Below are 22,937 nucleotides of genomic sequence, written 5' to 3'. Positions count from 1 at the left end.
TCCTAAGTACACATATTTTTATGTTTACATTTGCTGAAATGGGATTCACATTTCATGTACAACATCATGCCCCTTGCGTTTCCTCTAATAAAAGCTATAATACAGCAGACAGTGTGTGGAACGTATTTATTTTATATGAAAAGGTCTTGTTTCTTGCATTTCCTCATTTCTAATCACATTTGGGATTAAGTATTCGGCAATGCTTACTGTATAAACATCTTGTGATTTTGGGACATAGTAATATGTATTGTAGCACTTCTATGTAACAAAAATGATGTAGCATTTTCTCATCAATACACCCTAAATTACCGTGACAACAAGGTTATCACAAAGGTGTAGGCTGAGAAAAAAAACAGTATCACTTTGCAGTAGGAAGTCAGCTGTTTCTTATGTCTTTATACATATTAGTTCACGACGTATTACATTTTAACAAATGATGGGCCAATCACCGAATAAAGCCGAAATAGATACTTAGTACCTTTTTGTCACTAATTAATAATATATCCCATTTAGGTTCTGAAATTTATTGAGAATTCTAGATCTGTGCCTAGTTAGAAGATATTGCCACTTCACAGTCTAGTAAATACATTTGTCAGGCTAATTAGTTATTTTTTTGTTGGGACATCAAAAAGGGTTTTACGTTTTGAATTTAAACAACAGATTTTAATTTTCAGGCAACTGCTTGAGAACTTAGACGACGTTCGTAATTCATTATACCTGCGCTATTCTGTCAGGATGCATTTGTGCTAGTACTTTGAAAGTGTGACTGACAAGGAACTGAAATAAAACAAATATTTGAATGCATCAAACCAACTTTTTTTAAAAACTGCGGTGGAACCCTTCTGCTTAAAATACAAACGTATTTGAAATTCTTCAACTTATTTTTGCATTGGCACTTCTTATGTCATAGAGATAATGGTGAACCACCACAGGGAAAAGTTATTTAATAAGATTGATTGTCGATTTCAATGTAGAACTTGTTTTACATCACAAGACAAACCACCCTTCAGGCAGCTTACTGATGGTCAGTAGGCTATCACATAGGTGGAACTACCTTACCATGCCTCATATTCTGAGCATTTGAATATACAAAACAACACCAATTTAAATATTTGAGCATACAAAATAACCAGTATTTGTTTCATGCAACTGAATTTACCAGTTAAAGTGGTTTTGGCCTTTAGTCTGCCCATATGTTGATCTTTGAGGACACACTCCCCATGCTGGTGAAGGAGGCTCCCAGTAGAGAACTACCCCTGGTCCTAGTGTCCCCTGTTGGTCCACTTACTATGCCACTAGGAGCCATTGTGGTAGAAAGGAAGAGAAAAGCCTAAGTTGTCTAGGTTCTTGGAGATTCAGAATTTGACTGGCAACCTGTCCCATTAGTGAACAAATGAATGGATCTGAAATCATGTTTGGAAAATAAGAATGAAAAAAAAGTACAAAAGTTTTCACTTTTTAAAATGTTTAATTACACCATTTAGGTTTAATACAGGTTTAATCAACTTAAATATACTAACATGAAGCCGCATGGCACATTAATCCATTATATTATTTTCTGCAGCATATACTGTACATTTAAAAAAAAAGATTTTCTTCAAGGAAGAGTATCACTTGGAACTATAAAATAGTGATCCTATGTATAATAAAACAGACACAAGTCTCTTTGAGTTTAAAGCAGCATTTTATTTCTAAATGTGCTACAAGTCAAATGGCAAAAACAAAAAAAAATCTCTTTCACCTGTTTTTTGTATGTTTTTAAACCCCTGAGCACCACAATCCAGATTTCATATTATGCACTGGATTAATCCAAAATGAACAAGAAAAATAACTATTTAAAGCCTCATACACAGCGAGTAAAGCTATTATAGGATCTACAATCTACCAGCATAGCATTGCAAAAAATTTTTAAACAAAGTAAACAACATACTTTATAGACAGAAGTAAATCTTTTTTTTAAACAATGTGCTATTTTTTCTTTTTCTTTTTGTGATTCATATATATATTTTTACAAAGTAAAGAGAAATGAGTTGCTTTTGATCTTTGGTACAAGAATTATGAAGGTTTCATGTTCTTGTTTCACAGTCAGCAACAAAGTTTTCCAGTTATTGGAAATATATTCCCTTCCTATCATTCCTTGGAATCTAATGATGTGGCAGGGAACTGACAATTATATGTATATGTATAGGCTGTGCCAATGCGCTCCAAAAAAAATTACACTTCTCAAATGGAAATGCCCCCCCACACAAAAGTGAGTATAAAATAAGCTGTGTGCTACTCTGTGTGTAATTAAAACATAAAAGCATTGTTTTTCCCAAAGCCGACTGATTTTTACACTCTTCTTAGAGGTGGTCCCAGAAAATACATTTAATTTTAACAAATAAAAAAAAAATCCTTGAATTCTGTTGAACTGAATTTCATGTTACACAATTCATTGCGAACAATACTTTTTTTTTCTTTCTCAGAATCTTGTTGAAATGAACAATTCCTTGTAGATCTTATCATGTCACTAAGAATTTCGAGGAAGTCTTGGCTAACAAGACTCACCAGCTTTCATAAAGTATTAATACTTGTAAGTTGTTCAACACATTCATCCAAACTAACAATGCTCGATATCCACATTTTAACAATCTGATCTTTGGAAACAAATGGTTATGAAGTAAACAACTTGTAAATTAAAGAAGATTATTTGAATACAACAACCTAGATATTTTAATCGAACAGAATATTCAGTTTCCTAAAGTGGAAGATACTGTTTTTTTTTGTGGTAACAATATGAAATACCTTAATGTGTTCATTTTAAGTTACTGATGTAAGATACTGTATTTGTAACATGAATGGCATTGAGCCTGTTACAAATTACAATAATTTACTGTGTCTCACATAATTCCTAGTAATAAGGACCACATGCATAAAAAGCCTTCCGGTATTTTCCATCCCAGTATGTTACAAAATAGAAATGTGAACAGTTGAAGTTGGATATGTTGGATATGTCAAAGGTCCTTTAATATATATATATGCTTTTGTTTAAATAAATCTTGTGATTAAACGATAGAATATCTGGACCTACAGACTATAGTTCAAAACTGACAGCTAAGCTTGTATCTGTTGGCACAGTCTATAAAACATGAGGTAGATGCGCTAGCATAGAATATTCCCTTCTTTGGCATAACAATACAAAATAAGAACAAAAATCCAGTGAGCCGTGGAAACAAAAACATTGTTTTTCAAGTGGCTTTACATAATAATAATAATAATAATAATAATAATAATAATAATAATAATAATAATAATAATAATAAGAGAAATGAAATCTATGAGGTATATTTTGTATTTATAATCTATGTATATACAGGTATATTTGTGAGGTATCTGGCTGCATCTGCAAAGACATAGAAAAGGTTTTAAACAAAGCAGTGGTGTTGATTTCTGACTCAATGTGTATAGCCTCTCAAAGAGCATATGAACAGAAATAAAATAAACTATAGACTCAATGAACTTAATAAAAAAGCAAATACAAACACACCTTCAAACCTCCACCTATCTTCCCTAAGAAAAAAATTCAACCTTCCTGGTCTTAGAGACAAGTGCATGAGTTAATATGAAAAACTGATTTGATTCACAATAAAGCCACTAAATATGGTTGACACTTCCACTCCTTGGTTTGTAATTCACCCTGGGTATTTGGTTTGATTTTAACAGTTCGACTGCTTGGTAAATCACCCAGGAATCAAATGCCCCACTGGCACTTCTGTCTATCAGTGTACAGAGCTCTGGTGACACTGATATGCAATGTCTGTCCAGGGCCAATGGAGCATAGACACACTGTGGAAATCACCGAGGTGGTCTGTCAGAGTGGCAGCCCCCTGTTGATCCCTGGCTAGACTGCTGTCTCAGACATTTTGGTTCTTGTTTGTGACTTAAATTCAGCTAAATTGCTATTTTTTAAACTCTTATGTACAAATCGAAATCCCATCTTTTAATCCTACGCCTTTTGTCACTGATCACATGGGTTCACCCTAAGTCTTCTAAAAGATGACTGCTGCTCTTTTGATTCTACACTAAGCATGCAATGTTCTAACACCAGCAATGCATTGAAAGCTCATGTCCACAACCAACAGTGGAGCATTGTGGTTACTTCAGACATGTCGCTTGGTCAAGGGGCCGGCTTTGTATTTAAGCTTTCGGTATCAGGCATAATGTGTTATCAGACAAGTTTTGTGAAAGGATTTTTACCACTGCCATTGCTTTTTATTATAAATTCACTAGACTGATGATTTTATCCAAAGCAACTTACCCATTTATACAGCGTTTTATTGAAGCAATATGAGCAGAGTACCTCACTCAAGGACACGACAGCAGTGTTCCACATGGGATTTGAACCAACCACTGTCCCTTTATGCAGTGAGAGCTCCAACCACTACTCCACACTGCTGCCTATAAGGCAGTGACTTCTATGCTGCCATAACGATTGTTCCATACAAAAAAACGGTAATGACCCCATATAGCTTTTAGCATCCTATGCTATATATTATATTCAGTGGGATCTGATTTATCAGAAAACAACACAGTGTGGTTCTCATCTTTATGTTTATTACTGGCACTACAGTACTGCGTAAACGTTTATGATGAAGAATCTGTTGTTATAGTGCCATTGTGCCCTTAATATTTGATAAAATCTGTTTTCCTCTACTGAGCAATGTGAATGACTTTGAATCAATGATTTGTTATTCTTTGGTATAAGCTGAGAAGAGCACCCTCCCTCTGCCTGCAGCAACACAGTGTAATTAAAGAAGTCCAAGTTGCTGAACTGCGTATCGTCTGACAAATGTACTCTAATGCTGACAATGTTAATGCAGCTTTTAAATTATGCCTTGTCAGCCACGGCTTTATCAGGACTGAACAAAACAAACCTCACCTCCTTTTCAAGAAGAGCATGGGGTCAGATTAGTTGCCCCTGTCTATCCATCTGTTCTTTCCCACAATACCTTCTGGTTGTCTCCTTCAAAACAACGCCTGTTTTCAGGTAGTTCCATCCATTACTGTTCAATTTAATACAAACTAGAAAATGATGTTCACAATATGAAAATTTCTATGTATGCATTTTTTGTTTTTACTGACAAAGCTGCAGTTCACACACTTTTAAGAGCAAGTATATTGTTTTTTTTTGTTTGTTTCTGCTGAAGCAACGTCCTTACAAGTAACCATTTTATATTCCGTTTTGCATTTGGAAACTCTTTAACGAATGAGAACAAAAAAGAACAAAACGCCACATCCAAAAACACAGAAGTCTTTTCTTTTTTCATTTTTTTGGACTGCTTGACTTGTTAAGGATGTCCGTGACTGTCTGTGGGATGAGCAGAGTGTTCACGGCGAGGAACTCCTGCTGGAGGTTTGCCCATGGGCTGAGGAGGACGAGGATGGCTGGTTTTGTGCAGGCTGTCCTGGACTGGACTTTCCCTGAGAGCAGTTCATGCTGTTTCCGTTGCTTCCGTGTATCACTGGAATGACCGGCTTTCGAGCAAACAGGACACCTAGGTTTAAGAGGACAAAAGCACTGTAAATCAATCTTCTGGAGAAATCCAGACTAGGCCTGATCAAAAATACTGTTACAGTATAGGCTGTATTAACTATAGAGTATCTTACAAATAACATGTCATTGTTGTGCAAACAGAATCAAGGACCTTTTGATAGCAGGGCCCAATGAGGTTCATGGACCAATACATTCCTGTCATGTGGTATCCTCTATGAGGGAGACTCCCTGTCCTTTTAACCCCCCCTGTGTAATTTCTGACGTTCTAAGAAACACAGTAAGAAGCACACCACTCTGTTGAAACAGAGTTATGAATTTAATCACAAAGTGCACTTTACAAAGACCCACACATATGCAAAGCTTTCTGCTTCCAAATTCAAATATGAGTAGCCAAGGGTAGAGCACTCATTTTCACTTCCAATCTCACAATTACAACTGGACCATACAGGCAGTGGGGAAGTATGGTGGAGAGATGTACTGTTCTATGCACCCTCTGATTTGTGAGTCATATTCCAGGTATATCTGTTGAGGAAATCCTTTATATTTATCCCTTTATAAATATATAGATATAAAAATATAAACATAAAGATATACAGTAGATAGATCCTCTATCTATCTTCAAGTGTTTTACTCATTTTTTGTTTTGCTGGTGAGCCAGAGCATATCCCAGCAAGCAATGGGAGGAAGGCAAGTTACACCCTGGATTGGATGCCAGTGCATCACAGGTCACACACAGACACAAACACACACACACTCGCACCAGGGCCAGTTTTCCCAGACGCCAATTAACCTGCCAGTCTTTGGACTGTGGGAGGAAACCGGAACACATAGAGGAAAATTTCTCCATGGGGAGAAAACACAAACTCAATGCAAATAGTACCTCAGAAATTGAATTTAGGGCCCTGGCACTGCGAGGCAGTAACGCTAACAGTAAATGATTGTATAGCACCTTTCAAAACACTAAAATGGATACTTTACTTATCCTACTGTATACTTATACTTAGTAGAAAACGGAGTTCTAAATAATGATTTTTCTTTTTCAGCAGACTTTCTAGGATATGGTTATGGGATTTGCTCTAGGATATCTAGGATATACAGTACAAACACCTACAATACCACTAAACACGCCTTTTTTGCTTATTACTTACTGAACTTCACTGCTTGCTGCTCAGATTCTACTTTTGTGCTTATGGGACTGCTAACCAAAATGGCATTTCTTTTCTCTTGTGCACCTGCAGCAGCACCAGTGTTTTTTTTACATCATATGAATTAAGTGTAGGCTAGTAATACTTAGATAAGACAATTAAAAATGTAAAACACAGTTCTTCGTATTGGACTGGATTATAATTGCGATTGGAGCATGTGCTGTTTCTGCACTGCTAATCTGATAATGAACATGAGCCTGGGATAACGAGAAAACCATTATACTTTTGATAGTAAAAACACAGGCACTATATAGACTTTGGTAGATGTTGTATAACTGGGAAAAACTGAGTCATACTTACATTATTCTTTTAACCAACTGATATGGAATTGGAAAAGGCATGGGGAATGAAGTGGAAGTGCCGTTACTTGAAAAAGGTGGCAGCAATCCGACAGGACGTTTAATTGATTTGTTGGCGTGTGGTTGGTTATGAATCAAGAAGCCAATCCAATTAGAATTCACCATGACAACTGCAGAAGCAGCATTCTTTTGACCGTTAAGATTCTTCTAGTTTTAAAGGGTCACTTATTGCAACTCATGCCTGATTTCAAGCAGCAACAACTAAAGAGCCATTTTCCATCATGCATGGCATTTTATTCTACCATCCTAACGTATATCCTGTCTCTTAAAATGTGTTAAGTCATATAATGCATATAATGCAAGTCTCTGCCTTTCTGAAAATAAAGATGAAAGACTTTGCCCCTTGCACCTCACGTGACTGTCCACTGTTTAATAATGAATGAAAGTATAAGATCCACATTCTAACCAAAACATACATGGTTCAATAGGGTTCATGCTCCCACACATTTACTGACAACTTAAACCATAAACCAAATAAACCACAGAAATGCCACATTTGAATATACTACAGTAGAGATTAAATGAGCCTCCTGGCAGGGAAATGACTTGATTGAGCTTAGGGACTCAAAATAACAGGAGAAGACTTATGTGGGGACAAAAATTGATATATATTTATAAAAAAGGTTGAGCCCATCACAGGGAAAACACTGGATCTGCTAAGACAAATCAAGTGCCGTGATCTGTTTACTTTCAGAAGAACATTTTTAAATGTGCATATGTTGATTTTCTCTTTGATTCAAAATTCCCTAGTGTCAAATAGTTGATGTCAGCACAACACCAAGTCTTGTGTCTATTATGAATAAAAGAGACTTAAAAAAGAACAAGGGCTATATAAACAGCAGTAATAGCAATGACCCCTTACTCGCATTAGTCTCAAAACCCGCCTGACAACACTGTTTTCTTTTGTCTTAATGTAAAAAACAAAACTGCTTTAAATGTATATAAATAAAATGAAAAATAATCTGATGTTAAACTAATATAATAGAAGATCAGTGTTCTTATTATACAGGACAAAATGCTCAAAGCAGAAAGCCACCATCACATGAAAACTTCAGGTGTCTTGGATGTAAGGTTTAGGAGGGGTTAGAACTCGATGGGTCTCATGATAAGATATAGAGCTGTTAAAGGCAAAATACTCAAAATATGTGCACTGTTAGTTTAAGATAGGGCTTTGAGGCAACCTGAACTACTTATCTAAATGTAATTATAGCCCAAAGCTCAGACACATGCACTTTCTGTAGCTAAATCAAGTGGTCTTTTTCTTAGCACATAAGACAATAAGCCCAATCGACCCCAAATCAACAGGCCCAATTCTGAGATATTTAACTTTTTTAACACTATTGGACTGCCACTTCATTACGATGGATTTTATAGTGAAGACATCAAATTGCGCTGAGGACTAAGCGCAGGGGTGCTGCTATAACTTATTGAATTTCCTGCCTGCAATTACATCAGCAAACGGCCCTCTATTTACCTGTGTAGACAACTCCATTTATTTCTATTGACATGTTGATGCTGCTAATGCCGTTGGTAGACAGGTTCAATGCAGTCTCTTGTCTATCATCTGTCAGAAAGAAACCAGAGAGAGAGAGAGCAAAAAACTCAATATGAGCATTTTTTTGTAAAATGAACACAAGAAGCAAGAAGAGAACACTACAGACTAAGGCCGATAACTCATGAATGACAAGACTTGAGTTCAGTGTATCATGGCCTTCAGAACAGATATAACAGTTTTGAAGGAAGAAATATATGTCTGCATCTGCATGTTCATCCAGCCAGCATTTATTTGAAGAAAAATGCTTAAATACATATAATTAACTATATACATTTCCACTTGAATAAAAATATTTATTTCCAGAGAAAAATATGTTATTCTCTTTAGGAACACTGTCATGGAAACTTTATGATACCAATCTAGAATCTAGAAGACTACACAGGTATGATTAAAATAGTTTTTACTTCAAAACAGTTTTGGAAAAAATCCTGGCAACAATCTCTGTTTAGAAAGAGGTTGAGCCAATTTTGCATTGGAGCAAACGTTTTTGAATGCAAGTCAGATTACATTTTTTATTTTCAGCACCATTAAGTTTTCTAGTAAAGAATGTAAATCAGATGAAAAATACAATATATACAGTATATTGCATTTTGAGTATTATATTTTTAAAGTTACCCATTTTTGTACATGAAGGATTGTAAAAATATACTTTTTGCATCACAGTATTAATTAATGTAGATGTCATTTTTAATATGGGGTACATACATCTAAATTAAGCCAAGACAGGCCCAGCACACTTAAAATCTAAAAAACATATACTTCATTTTCTCATCAAATATAAACCATAGAGCTAGAGATTAAGAGTAATCTGAGAGGAGCAGTCTTGCAGAAAAATGATATCACACATGAACAGATAAGCCCTTCATTCTTCATCAAGAAACTATTATTAAATAATGTATGACGTATTGCTTGTCTTAAACCAGGAAAGCTGGGACCATTAACATCATTTTAGCCAACATTATATTAACTTATATACCAGAGAACAGTATTGTTTTGCCAGAGTTCTTGGTACAGAATTTCTACATGCCAGTTTTGAAACACACTAAAATCATTCTTATAAATGAATAATAGAATTCCTGAAAAGACAAGGATCACACCACTGAGTGCTCCCTCAAATAAAATTCTATCACAAACAAATCAACATAGGTTTCTTTCTTCCCTGGGATATAAAAGGATGTAACACATAGAAGACTTTCAGTAGTAGCACCACGGACAAGGTCACAGAGATCTTGAAGTTTGGTGATGGTGTTAAAAGTATCCTTAGAAAACTGAAGATACTTTTCACTGTAGTCTTCATTATTAAGAAATTCAAGGCTACTAGTATACTAAACATCTGGCCAGGAAGTAGACACAAATGTATCCTGCCACCACCAATGTTGAGAGAAGTTGTCCTGCAGGCAAAGTGTTCAATATCTGCACGAGTGCTGAAGAAATGCCTAAGTTGCAACAGGAAGCCTATTCTTAGGGCAAACCACAAAAAGAGGCAGCTCGTATTTGCCATACTACTATATGTCAGAATGACAACTGGAACCATGACATCGGATATTTCTTAAGAAGACAGGTCACAATAAGACATCAAGGGGTCTGAAGGACCTAGAGCAAGTCTGCTTGGAGGAAGGGTAAAAAATCCCCCTGTAGTGCCAGAACCTCATAGCACACTACCGGAAGCATCTCATTAGCGTAATCCCCGCCAGAGCCAAATTTACCAAATACCAACTCATAAGTGATGTGAAAAAAATGTTACGTCACGTTTTCTGGAATTTGATTATTAAGAACAAATGTGGCTTTGCTTTGTGCAGTTCCGATATTACATTTTGCCACTTTTTTCAATTAGGACATATCCAAACCATAAATATTTCTGCTATATGATGTTTTTTCCCCTATTTTATTGGTGGTTTGAACGTGTAGGACACTGTAAACTATTATTTGTAAGGGATTACTTTTAAAAAATGTTGCTTTGCCCAACACAGTTTATGGCACACTCCATCGGTTTCCTGTCGGGAGACGTCGGTGTTCCTTACCTCTGTTGTTAATTTTGATGTTCATTGGGAGCTGTGTTGCCATGGCAAAGAGGTTCTGCTGGAGCGCGTGCTGCATAATCCGCTGCTGTTCCTCGGCCATCAGCATCATCTTCTTCTCCGGAGGCTCCCCTGACTCCAGCTTCTCCCGCAACTGTTCCAGGGCCACCGCTTGAGCCGCCGCTGCCGCCTGGGCCGCCACCGCCTGAGCGGCGGCCACGTGGTGTCCTGCGAGCGACACGGGAATGGCGATCCTGCTGGGCACACTGCTCGACAGCATCGTCTCTTCTGCGGGAGACAGAGACAGAAGCCGATGGGAGCGTGAATGTCTCCTCCCCTCTGATGTGTGTCCAAGGAAACGCAGGAAGAACACGTTTCACTTGTCAAGAAGTTCATAAAACATTTTTTAGAAGAAGAAGAATCTTGACTCAAGAAGAAGCTTGAAAAGCTTATGTTCTGTCTTTCAAACATTAGGGTAGCTTCTATAGTAACATATATAACTTATATATAGAAGCCACACCTGTTGATTTGCTCATATGTCAGTCATGTTTGCCTGTGCATAAAAACTGTACATTTAAAAAATACCAGGATAAAAAACTAATTTTGGAAATCCCAGCTTTTTGGAATGTAGCAGTATCTTAAATTATTGCACCATTAACATGTTCTCTGGAAGATCAGATTCAAATAATACTATCGTTATCTAGAGTTTTCATAAATGGGAAGTACTTTATGAACAGCAGCTCCTTTGCTCATTTTCTACTAACTTACAAGATCCTTAATATCAAGCTATCAACCTGGGACAAATACAGCTACACTTCAGTTTTCTTTTGGTAAAACATAAATGAAATGTTACCGTATATTTTTCACAATGGTGCCATCACCAGAATTAATTCAAATATAAAGTCAATGACCTAATATTATTTATAATTATTTAAATCTTAATGAGGGTAAGATAAGAGCAGGAGATGGAATTGGCTTTTGATAAACTTCAAACAAGGATCACAGGTTAACGTGCTTTGAATTCAGCATGCCAATAAGGGTTACTTTGATATTGAAAATGCTCTGAGGAATGTCACTTTGAAGTAGCCTTAGGAATATATACCAAAGAACATATTGAACTGATGGCCCCAAATATCTGTATATAGCAAACTAATGGCTATACATGATGATGATATTTCATTGATCCTATTTTATCTCAAATTATGATCCTACCATTCCTTTGGATCTCTTGAACTAGCAGAAAGGCCAGTAAGGAACAATTTAGAATATTTACAATGCTCATACTAGCTGTTGTGTTTTCTTCCATACAGGGGTCAGAATTTTTTGAACAACCCTGTGCAGCGAACACGGTATTTTGTGAGGTCATCTTTCATTTTGGCAATGTTTTTCTGGGACTCTCTGTCCATTGGAGGACAGGTACAGTTCTTCATGATAAGCTTAGTTCTCTTTGTGCTATCTATCGACAGAAGTTAGTGAAGTGAGTGTGGTAAATTGAGCACATTCCGACTCAATCCTAGTCAACTGTAATAAAGTGCAATTTATCATGTACTCCTATTCCACAGTGGATAAACTCTGATTCCAACCAGGGACTGTTTGTCATGCTACACCCTGGGAGGAGGGCGATATTAAACCCTACTAAACAGGTGAGAAATGTTACAAATGGGAGGAGGCCATTCAGCACAGTTTTGTGTATATTTAAAATATACCAAGTGCTTTCATTTTACAGACTAATAGTATTTTGAAAATAACTATATAAAATAATAATACAGTTATCTGTACATAATACAGAGTAAATACAGTGAAATACAATTTGAAGCCTAACCATGAGGCCTGTGAGGGAACCACCTTTGCTGAAATCAGACCAATCATTCATCTTCAGTACAACCTGCTTTTTTAAAGGAATCTAGAGGTATTCCTGGCTATTTCTGCTTCGTTCCTCCCAGTGTAACACGGAAATACCCAATGAGTGTATGAGGAAGTCCTGCAAGATGTTTCCTTTCAGAGGTGATGACCATAATATAGTATACACTCTACTATAGGACTCTGTCTTTAATCTCCCATTGTAACACAAGATGTAAAGACATTGAAACAAAAAATGAGCTCAGTGAGCTTAGAGGAACTAAATTTTGAGACTATTTTTTTGAATTTGGAAAGTCAACAGATATTTACAGACAAATCACTAGAATAAAACTCAAGCAAGCATCAGTTATTAGCAGAACAAAAATGTAAAATAAGATTTTAAACAAATTTAACTTTCAGAGGTAAATTTTTATCAACAGTTTAAACTTGTTACAAAACATATTTTGATTTTGATCACCTCTAGGTATTTTTTGGTATTTTACATTTACATTTGTTTGCTACTATAGTATTCATAGTAAGCATATTACACACAATGGGAAGTTTATCATAAACACCAATAGGTAATTAGTATTAATATTATCTTAACAATAAAAAAGAAATCTGACATGATAGAGTTCACAAAAATATTTTTGTGAAAGTTAGGGATAAGTGATTAGTTTAAAAAATCAAGTTCTGAAGAAATTCAGGAGACAACGAACATATATTGATGCATTGCCTGGGTTGAAATGTGGATTCCTGTTCAGGTTTAAAATACATGTATCAGGACTAAAGAGGCCTGTGAGCTCTTACATCCAGGTGGCAGCACACACCTCAGAAATGAGAGAAATGAATAATAAGATAATGATTTGCTGGATACTCCCTCAAATTAATTTTGACTCAATTGTGTGGAGAAGCCAAACATCACCAATACAAAACACCCTTGGTGGTGTTGTGACATTGTCTTTCTATGAGTGAAGAGAAAAAAGCCTTAACCACTAGTTTATGTACTATATCATCAAACTCTAGATACAAAAAAATATACACAAAACCGAGCCAAATGGCCTACTCTTGTTTGTAACCTTTTATTGGTTTAGTAGAGGTTCTAGTGTTTTAAGGCAGATGCAGAACTGGAGGCAATCCATACCTTTCTTTATGGCAGTAGTGATGTGGCCACCGTTGGGAGTAGGCATTGCGATTGGAGGCATCTGGATCTTTGGTGAGGAGAGGACATTAGGTGTCCCCACAGGAGAGTAGCTGAACAAGGCTGACCCGTAGCTCTGTCGGCGACCTTCTCTTCGGTTACTGTCTATAGCTGCCTGAAGCTCACCTGGGGAGCTGAGACCCCGCTTTTCACATTCATAGGGATAAAGGTACTTCATATACCTGTAAATAATAAAAACTAAGTTTAGATGCACTTCTCTTGTATACAGTGCCCTACCACATTGTCCTGATTTAGTAATCGGCAAATGTTTTTCAACCAGGTGAATATGGTTAAAACAGAAACATGTTTATGCATTTCTGAGTGGTGTATAAAGGCATCAGCCTCTTTCAGGATGAAGTAATATCTTTAAATAACAGACCTTGGTGAAACTTGTGCAAACAAGTCTGTTTCTTCTTTTTTACTGCGGTTACAACTTTGCACGCCAACTTCTGCCACCATAATTACATAATTTATACAGTACATGATATTGGGAAGCTTAGTCATTTAGTCCAGATCATCATGAATCGTGCTTTACCAGAATGGTAGCAAGAGTGAAAAGAAAATTAATATTTTATTTACAGTAGTTTCATAGATATTTCATAGAGTTTCATAGTTTCATAGACTACTTTGAAAAATTGTTAATTTCATTTTCAATATTAATATCACTTCAGGATTTAAGAAAATGTAAGAAAAAAATACAATTTTAATTTCTCACTTTTGTTACATAAAGCAAAAATGTATCATTTTAGATCCACTTTAAGGTGAAAATGAAACTAAATACTACCATTATAAATGCTGGAATGATTTCTTAGTGTATTGCTTATGGTGTGATACTGAATTTATTTAGGAAATGATGAGAATGAAGGACAGACTATATACCATATACTAAACTTGTACTTTATATACTCATATATATAAAACGTATATATATATACTATACTTTATTTGAAATGCTTATTTTAGCCGCCAATTTATCAGAAAATGTATACACATTAAAGAAACTAGGAATTTAACTTAACTGGAAAGAACCAAAATACATTTCTGTATGGTTTTGCTTCAAGGGACTATAGCTTTTGAATGAAGGGAAAGCACTACGAAATCTTCCCTCATGTATATATTGGAATATAGTGGAAAACACTATAAAGTCCTCCAATAGGTATATTCAGTAAAAACACCCATGGCCTCAAACTGTGCAATAATTTGGAATTCATGATACTCCTTGTTCACTCTTTGTTCAAAGTTTCTGATGCGTTCTAATTGCATTGCATACTTACTGTGTTCTGAGAGTAAAAGCTGCACTAGTGATAGAGGTAGGAAGGTTTAGACCTTTGGTGATCTCACGCCATATCTTCTTATTGATGACCTCCACTAAGCCGCCTTTTTCTGTGACAAGCTTGTAGAGAGTGTAGAGATCTAACACCTGCTTGGCCATGATAGGAATCCGATTCACTGGAGTCCCTGCAGAAACAAACACAATATCCACAATCAATTCCATTAACTTCAGCACATCGACAGGCCTCTCGGCTGGTTATAAGGCCAATTAATCTGGACTAAGTAAAATGTCTAATAGCGCTGCTCTTTCGTTAACAGAAAATGTCACTTTTAAACCTATCTAATTTCTCTATTAACCATTATTTGACAGCCAAGGAGTAGAGGCATGCCTTTTTATTCCACTGACTGGATTGCAGTGCTTCATCAGAATACACTTTGGAGTACAAAAAAATCAAGAGTGAAATTTTTAGAATCTTTTCCTATGAATATTCTACATACAAATTTGGAGATGTTTACAAAATTAAATATGTTCACATTATTCAAATGATATAATTCTAAGACCTACTGTATATAACACATATTATATTTGTATAAATTTGTGTAATTCTAATATGTTCTAATTCAAATTTATAAATAAAAATATGTGTGAATCTTTTGGTTTAGCGTGCTTCAAACAATATCATTGACCTGTAGGTTTATGTTTTAGCTGCTATGGAAAAAGACTTCATTGAAAAAAATTCAGAAAATATTTCTGTAAGGGAAAGCTGGTGTCAGTACGTTGTGTAAAATTATCAGTTTTAATTTACCCCATATTTATTTTCCCCATGTTTACTACCTATAAATTATCCCTTATGGCAGAAAAAACAATTAATTATATTAATATTAATTAATATCCACAATGAAACGGAATTTTGTGAAAGACTTTTCTCTCATGTACAATATCAAAAAGTTCTAAGTACCCTAAAGACAATTTAGATTATTTTTAAATGTCAAATTCAATATTTTAATTTTCCTTAGTAATTCCTATTAAAAATATCTAAAAAACTCTCTTAAAAATTCACATTAAAATGTATTCTTTTTGCCAAAAATTAGAGAGATTACTTCATCACAACAAACGTCTATTTTTAAAGCACCAAAGCACATATTTGGAAATCGCAAATAATACTTTAGATGATGGACTTTAAAGTGACTTCAAAAAGTTATATCACATCTAAATTTCACATCTCAGTTTATGTGGTAATATGTGGCATGTATTTTCTTTTGTTAAAATAGATAAGAACACACCCCAAAACAAAAAAAAAACTGGGAAGTCCTTTATTTCCTGGTGATACTGTATCGAGTTTGTTTTTTCTCTTGAAAATGTGCTACATTACTGTTAGATCTTGATTCATTCACAATGAGGCTGTTAAAAATCATAATTGGGTGGATATCACCCTGCAACTCACAACTGGTAACCCACTGAAGCTAAGCAGGTGTGAGTGTGGTCAGTACCTGGATGGGAGACCTCCTGGGAAAAACTAAGGTTGCGGCTGGAAGAGGTGTTAGTGGGGCCAGCAGGGGGCACTCACCATGTGGTTCATGTGGGTCCAAATGCCCAAGTATAGTGATGGGGACACTATACTGTAAACAGGCGCTGTCCTTCGGATGAGATGTAAAACTGGGGTAATGACTCTCTGTGGTCATTAAAAATCCCAGGATGAAAAGAGAAGTAACCCTGGTGTCCTGGCCAAATTTCCCATTGGCCCTTACCAATCATGGCCTCCAGCACTATGGCTGCCGTTGCATCATCCAGGTGGATGCTGCACATTGGTGGTGGTGGAGGGGAGTCCCTATTACCTGTAAAGCATTTTGAGTGGAGTGTCCAGAAAAGCTCTATATAAATGTAAGCAATTATTATTATATTATTTACTGAAAGCAATGGTGCTCAATGGCTTTGAGACCCTTGGTATACAAGTCAGTTTTTGTATTTTTGTACAAAAAAGTTTTTGTATTGTGAAGGCCTCCATAAACACTCACAAGCAGTCAGTCATAACAGAAAGACTACATCCAAGGACACCCTTAAAACATGCACAGCTTTCCCCTTTACCCTAAGCAACAACCAGACTGCTTACTTTAAGAAGCCCCAAATGTGTATCTCTGGACAGTGATACAATATGTGCTTCTAACGGAGTTCTAGAAAAGCTGTCTGCTTAAGTAATACACATTGACCAAAAAGGTTCTCCTGGGTACATCCCATTGGAAATCATTGCTGTGGCCAATAACAAATTTAGGCTGAGGGTAATATTTCTGTGTAGAGTTTTTCTCAAGTAGAAAATTAAACATGAAGGATCTCACGGTTCACAGGCAAAGGAAAATAGTAGGAAAATCTCAGCAATAACAGAAACAACCTTAAGGAAATACAGCATTTGAGAACTGTCAATCCTAAGAGCGGTTTTGATTCTTGTGGAACTTTAAATTTGCATAAAAACTGTTACCATTGGTTTAGTAGTTTTAAAGTTTCCACATGAGAATACTAGAAAGTAAATTGAAAAAACTGTATTTCTTATTGCTTCTACTGTCTGCAGTATCATTTGATATCTTAAGACAGCTTAGCTTATTGCAAATATTGTAAAAAAGAACCCTTATTTCCAATATTAGTTAAATAATAGAGGAGACAATTCATATCAGATAAATAATAGTTTTAATTTCTCAGACGTGTTAATAGTGTTGACTTTGGGCATTTAAATTGCATGATATAGCCATATACACGTAGTTAAGCCTGTTATTTGACTTTTCTCAAGACTGAAGCAATAGCTTTAATTTTTTAAAACCCTGTAATTTCCACACAAAGTACTTGAAAAAACATGTGCTAAAGTATACTAGCAATGACTAATAATCAATATTCAAAACCCACAGCATTGAAGAAATGCTTCAATTTTCCATTAGAAAAAACAAACGTGCAAGGTTATTTAAAGCTTTACAGTTTTTGTAATTAGCTTGAAAGTGTCCAGTAACAGAGTATTGACTGACTCTAAAGGTATGTCATAGACTTTTTTTTTCCATTCAATTTGTTTGCTTTTTTGCAAATCTCCTAATCCTGAGGTAGGCAGTGATAAAGGTGGCATTATTTGCATGTTTTATTTTAAGAAGAAGAGAAGATATGTTTGAATGCCATTACACATATCTTTGTAAAGAAGATGATGGGATTTTGTTTAGGACAGTCAAGACATTAGAGTGTTCTCAAAGTCTATTTAGAGTCTTCTCAGTGTCCATTTCTATTTAAGTTCATACAGTAGGTATTATACCCTATAAGAGGGGCTCCTTATCTTGGTCCTGCAGGCCAACACACCTGCTGGTTCTCATTCCATCTGAGCTTAATTATCTAATTGAAGTCTCATCGAACTAATTGATTGAATGCAATACGTGCATACCTGTACAGTATGTGTATTTTTTGCTTCTCAGAAGATAGGGATTTTATCTTCTTCTGAATTATGAACCTCCATTCCCATTCCCAACCTACAAAACCTAATGAGAAGCCTCAGTTTTACTTTAAAAGCACAGAAATAAGACATTTATTGCGAACTGAACCTGTATTGGGCAGTTTGGTGACACAGTGCTTAGGGTTGCTGCCTGACAGCGCTGGGTGCTGGGTCCAGTTCTGGACATGGGGTGCCATCTGTATGGAGTTTGTAAGTTCTCTTTGTGTTTGTGTGGGTTTCTCTGGGTGCTCCAGTTCCTTTTCACAGTCCAAAGACATAGTGGTACAGTAGGTTAACTGAAAATTGGCCCTGGAGTGCATGTTTGTGTGTGCCCTGTGATGGACTGGTGTCCTGCCCAGGGTGTATCTTGCCTAGCGCTCATTGCTTGCTGGGACAGGCTCCAGCTCCTTCACAACTGTACTGGACAAAGCAGTTAGAAAGAAAATGGATGGATGAACTTGAACTTTGCATTGTTTTAAAGCACATTCATTTGAAGCAATACATGAAAAAATTCAAATCCCTTTCAACAACAGAATGCACTTAAACAGGACACACAGAACAGATCCATGAAATACATTCATTTTGAAAACAACAAAAAAAAATCTTTTTTTTAAAATAGAATCTTCACACAAAACATTTTAGATGTTTTTGAAGACATTAATTAGCACAAAATAATACAGAAATTATTTCTTTTCCTGATTTGAGGTTAGCTATTAAGTCCTATATAATGCGTGAGGGTTGAGATCTTTTGTGTGGATACAAGAATGACTGACCCTGAGATAATTAACCTGCATTTTGCTGATAGAGTTCTATTGTGCCCATTGGATTTACAATAATAGCAATCAATAGCCCTGGAAATATACTGCAAACAACAGCCATGTGTACTATCCAGTGAAAAAATGGGAACAGACGTATAGTCTGGACTGTAAAAACACAGCAATTAAGCCTTGTAATTACCAGTTCATTTTGCCACTTTGGCATCTGAAAAAAAATATGCTATTAAAAATGGAGACTGATATGCACTGGCTTTGAGGACAAAACTGGCTTTATTTAACATGATCAGACAGCTAAAACATCGCAATGCCTTTTCTTTGAAAGTTCTTATAAACCGTCTATGTACCTGTGGCACTGATGTAAAGAAGCTTCTCTTTTGAATGCTGAACGGACCTGCAAGGTTAGATTTATTGAAATAGTTGGAAAATATTACAATTACCAATTGATTCCTTAATTGGCTGTGATTAATAGAACAGTGTGAGAAATAATTTATCGATTTTTTTAAGCTAAAATAATTGGTTAGCTTAACAGAAAAAGTTGATTTCTAAAATTGCAATTTACTTATTTTAAACTACTAGAATAATGTTATTTAAAGAAAAAAAAAGTTCTGGCATAAACATGTCATTTGTGTCTTTCCTAGGAAAGATTAAAAATATGTCTGAAGAATATGTATACATATGTTTAAATATCTGAAGAAAAACATGATGGAATCATGACATCAAAATGATGTCTCTATATAGTGTCAATTATGAATAGATAACAAGAGTTAATAAGATACCATATGCAGTTAAACTAATATTTCATTTGTTATTTTTTAACTAGGACCTATGTGTTGCCATGTGAGGACTTGTTTAACTGTAAAGGTTTCAATAAGCTTCTCGTTGACTGTGGCACTGAACCATCCTTAAGAGCAACGTATCATTGTACAGTTTACTCCAAAGCGAGGCTTTCTCTGACATCTTTGTATACACTTCATACCTATTCCTGAATTCTTCTATATACTGTTAAATTCTGGCGCTATATTCTTCACCATGGCTGTAAAGTTCAAATCCTAAAACATGTTACATTTTCCATCCATAGGAATGTGTTTGTGATATTGTCAACCTATAGAGCAGTATCTCGAAACGCTCAAACATTTTAATATTCAACTGATATATCTGCCAATCTAATCTATATAAGTGCTATATCTATATCTATAGACAATAGTTTTTTAATATTTTAAAAGGACACTTTACCCTTAAAATCCTCTCAAACCAATCTTTATTAATAAGTAATGCATTTATAAAAGAGTAAACATGCTCTGTTGCAATGGATCATGCTCCAGGACACTACATGTAACACAAGCTGTCCTCAATTTATTAAACACAATCTGATCTGACTACGGAAGTGTTTGTTTTAAATGTCTTCTTCTCCTTAGCTAGTGGTGTTGTATCTCCCTACGCTTGAATATACTGGCCTGAAAGGCATCACTAAACAAGCAAAGGTACTATTAAAACAGAGAAACCAGAGATAAATGTCTGGAGAAGGCAAATAATGGTGAATAAAGGGAAAATATTTAAAGTATCACAACGACAATTTCAAGACAATATCAAGAACTAATTTGGAAGACACTGTAGAAGTAGAAGTATTAAAAAATATATGCAATACCAGTTTTTATAAACACACTTTATCTGAATTAATAGGATGTGATGGCTTTTAAGATATGTTTATAACAGGTAAAAAAGCTGTGATCAACAATACTCTGGACCAACAAAATCACACCTTACTAATACAAAAACACTGAGCCTTCAGTTGGACAGACATGCTCTATTAAGCCAGTAAAGGTCTCTAATGTAAATGTACAAACATCAACAGATAAGAATTAAATAGAAACAAGTTATTCAAATGGGTTCTGTTCACACAATACTTTTAAAAGGAGATTTTTTTAGGGGTTAGTAATCTTGCTAATACTTTTGTTTTTGTTTTGGAAAACGAAACAAAATTTTCTAATTTTATCGACGAAGGCTCTATTGATACTAAAATCATACAGATTTTAGTATCCATTATGGAAGCAAATAATTACTGAGGTTGGTCATTTATCTTCATTCATTATTTAGTCCATAGTAACAACATATGCTAGGCTTTTTTTCTAGAAAGTTCATTCTGACTTTCTACCTAAAAATTAGATTTACATCATTTTTCTTCCTCAGATGGCAGCTCTTATTTTGGTTATAAGAAGCTAACAGCATTCTGATTGTTTAACAATTTAAGATAAATGAGTGCTGAGCTGACTTTAATTATATTAACAAGATGGATAGAGGCCTTATAGAACAAAGACATCTGTAACAGTAAGAACCGAATGAAAATATTTTTCCTAAATGGATTTATATTGTCTAGAACAGAGGTCAAGATTTAGGGTGGACACCTAGAAATTTCTCCATAGTCAATACTGGGGGCAATAAAATAAGGGTGTACTGTATGTATGGAATTGAAGATTGAAGAATTGAAGTCTTTTCTTTTTAAAAGGATAGCCAAAATGACAGGACCTTTTTACTTTGAAATATAAAAAGCAATGCGAGCTAGATATATACAGGATACGAAAAGTAAACAGCAGATGAAAATAATAAGATAAAAGAGAGTGATGGCAGAAATCACTTTTTATGTGAAACCATAAGAACACACCATTGTCACATACATTAGTTGAATATTTATAAAAAAGACCATGAAACTGAAAGATTGGGCTCATCTAAAGCAGAAAGAAAATTGGTAGCAGATTAAAGACAGTTCCCAAATCATGAACAGTACTGGAAATAATTATGGAGACAATGAAAACATGGATGCACAGTATTATGGTTCATCATTCTTTATATTTTGTTTCCTCTGCCCAAAAAACTAAAAGTATTATGTGTATCTTACTGTTGTTCAAGAAACTTTAACACTTGCACTAGCATGCAAAGAACTTACTCTGAGGAACTTAACATAATCAGTTTGTAATGTAATTAATATAATATACTGTTTCAGTTGTCTTCCTTTACCACTTCTATTGTCAGTGGTACCAGCTTCATGAGCCTCCCTCTGGATCTTAAAGCAATGGCTGAAACGTAAGGCTGCCTTGCAGCTGTCAATAGGACTAATGTTCATTAATTAAAACTAATCTCTACACTCATGTGAGACTTCCTTCCCTACATTTTTACAACCTTTACAATAGCATCTCTACCTGTGCTTATACAGATCATGAAGTAGGGCAGTGCTTTCAGATGTCTTGCATGACAAGCAATGACTGTTTAGCATATTAATAATGGAACAAGTAAAGATTTATTCCATGCTGAAAAGAGAAGAAAGGAGACACAACATTTTGGATGTGGAGCCTTCTTTGGGTTCTTCAAACCTGGAAAAGGCTCCACAGCCAAAACGTTGTGTCTCATTTCTTCTCTTTTCAGCATGGAATAAACCTTTACTTGTTCCTTTGCAACCTACACATGCTGACGCAGCTACCTACTTGAACTAATATAATAATGTACTAGCAATGTGTGGCAATGTGGATCAGTGGTTAGCATTGCTGCCTTGCAGTACTGGGGCCCTGGTTCAATGGGGAGCTACCTGCATAGCGTTAGTATGTTCTACCCATGTTTGTGTGGGTTTCCTCTGGGTTCTACAATTTCTTTACACAATTCTAAGATATACGAGTAGGTTAAGTAGTGTCTGGGAAAACTTGTGTGAGTGTGTCTGTGTGTGTGCCCTGCG

General features: G+C 35.5%; 1 protein-coding gene across 3 annotated transcripts in view; it reads right to left on the bottom strand.

Annotated features, from left to right (window-relative positions):
- Positions 1-1,448: 1,448 nt before the first annotated feature.
- arid3c (AT rich interactive domain 3C (BRIGHT-like)) overlaps positions 1,449-22,937 on the bottom strand; it is a 180,377-nt gene continuing 158,888 nt past the window's right edge. For all 3 annotated transcript variants that reach the window (XM_088629540.1, XM_088629541.1, XM_088629539.1), the window contains 5 exons: positions 14,985-15,168; positions 13,654-13,892; positions 10,674-10,958; positions 8,572-8,661; positions 1,449-5,534 (listed from right to left, as the gene is read on the bottom strand). In XM_088629540.1, coding sequence (XP_088485666.1) covers positions 5,368-5,534; positions 8,572-8,661; positions 10,674-10,958; positions 13,654-13,892; positions 14,985-15,168 — 965 coding nt within the window. In that variant the 3' untranslated portion in view covers positions 1,449-5,367. The remainder of the gene's footprint in view (positions 5,535-8,571; positions 8,662-10,673; positions 10,959-13,653; positions 13,893-14,984; positions 15,169-22,937) is intronic.

Source organism: Lepisosteus platostomus, chromosome 4 (genome assembly GCF_059453375.1).
Source record: "Lepisosteus platostomus isolate fLepPlt1 chromosome 4, fLepPlt1.hap1, whole genome shotgun sequence".
NCBI classification, from domain to species: Eukaryota; Metazoa; Chordata; class Actinopteri; order Semionotiformes; family Lepisosteidae; genus Lepisosteus; species Lepisosteus platostomus.
This window is presented reverse-complemented; position numbering and strand designations above follow the sequence as displayed.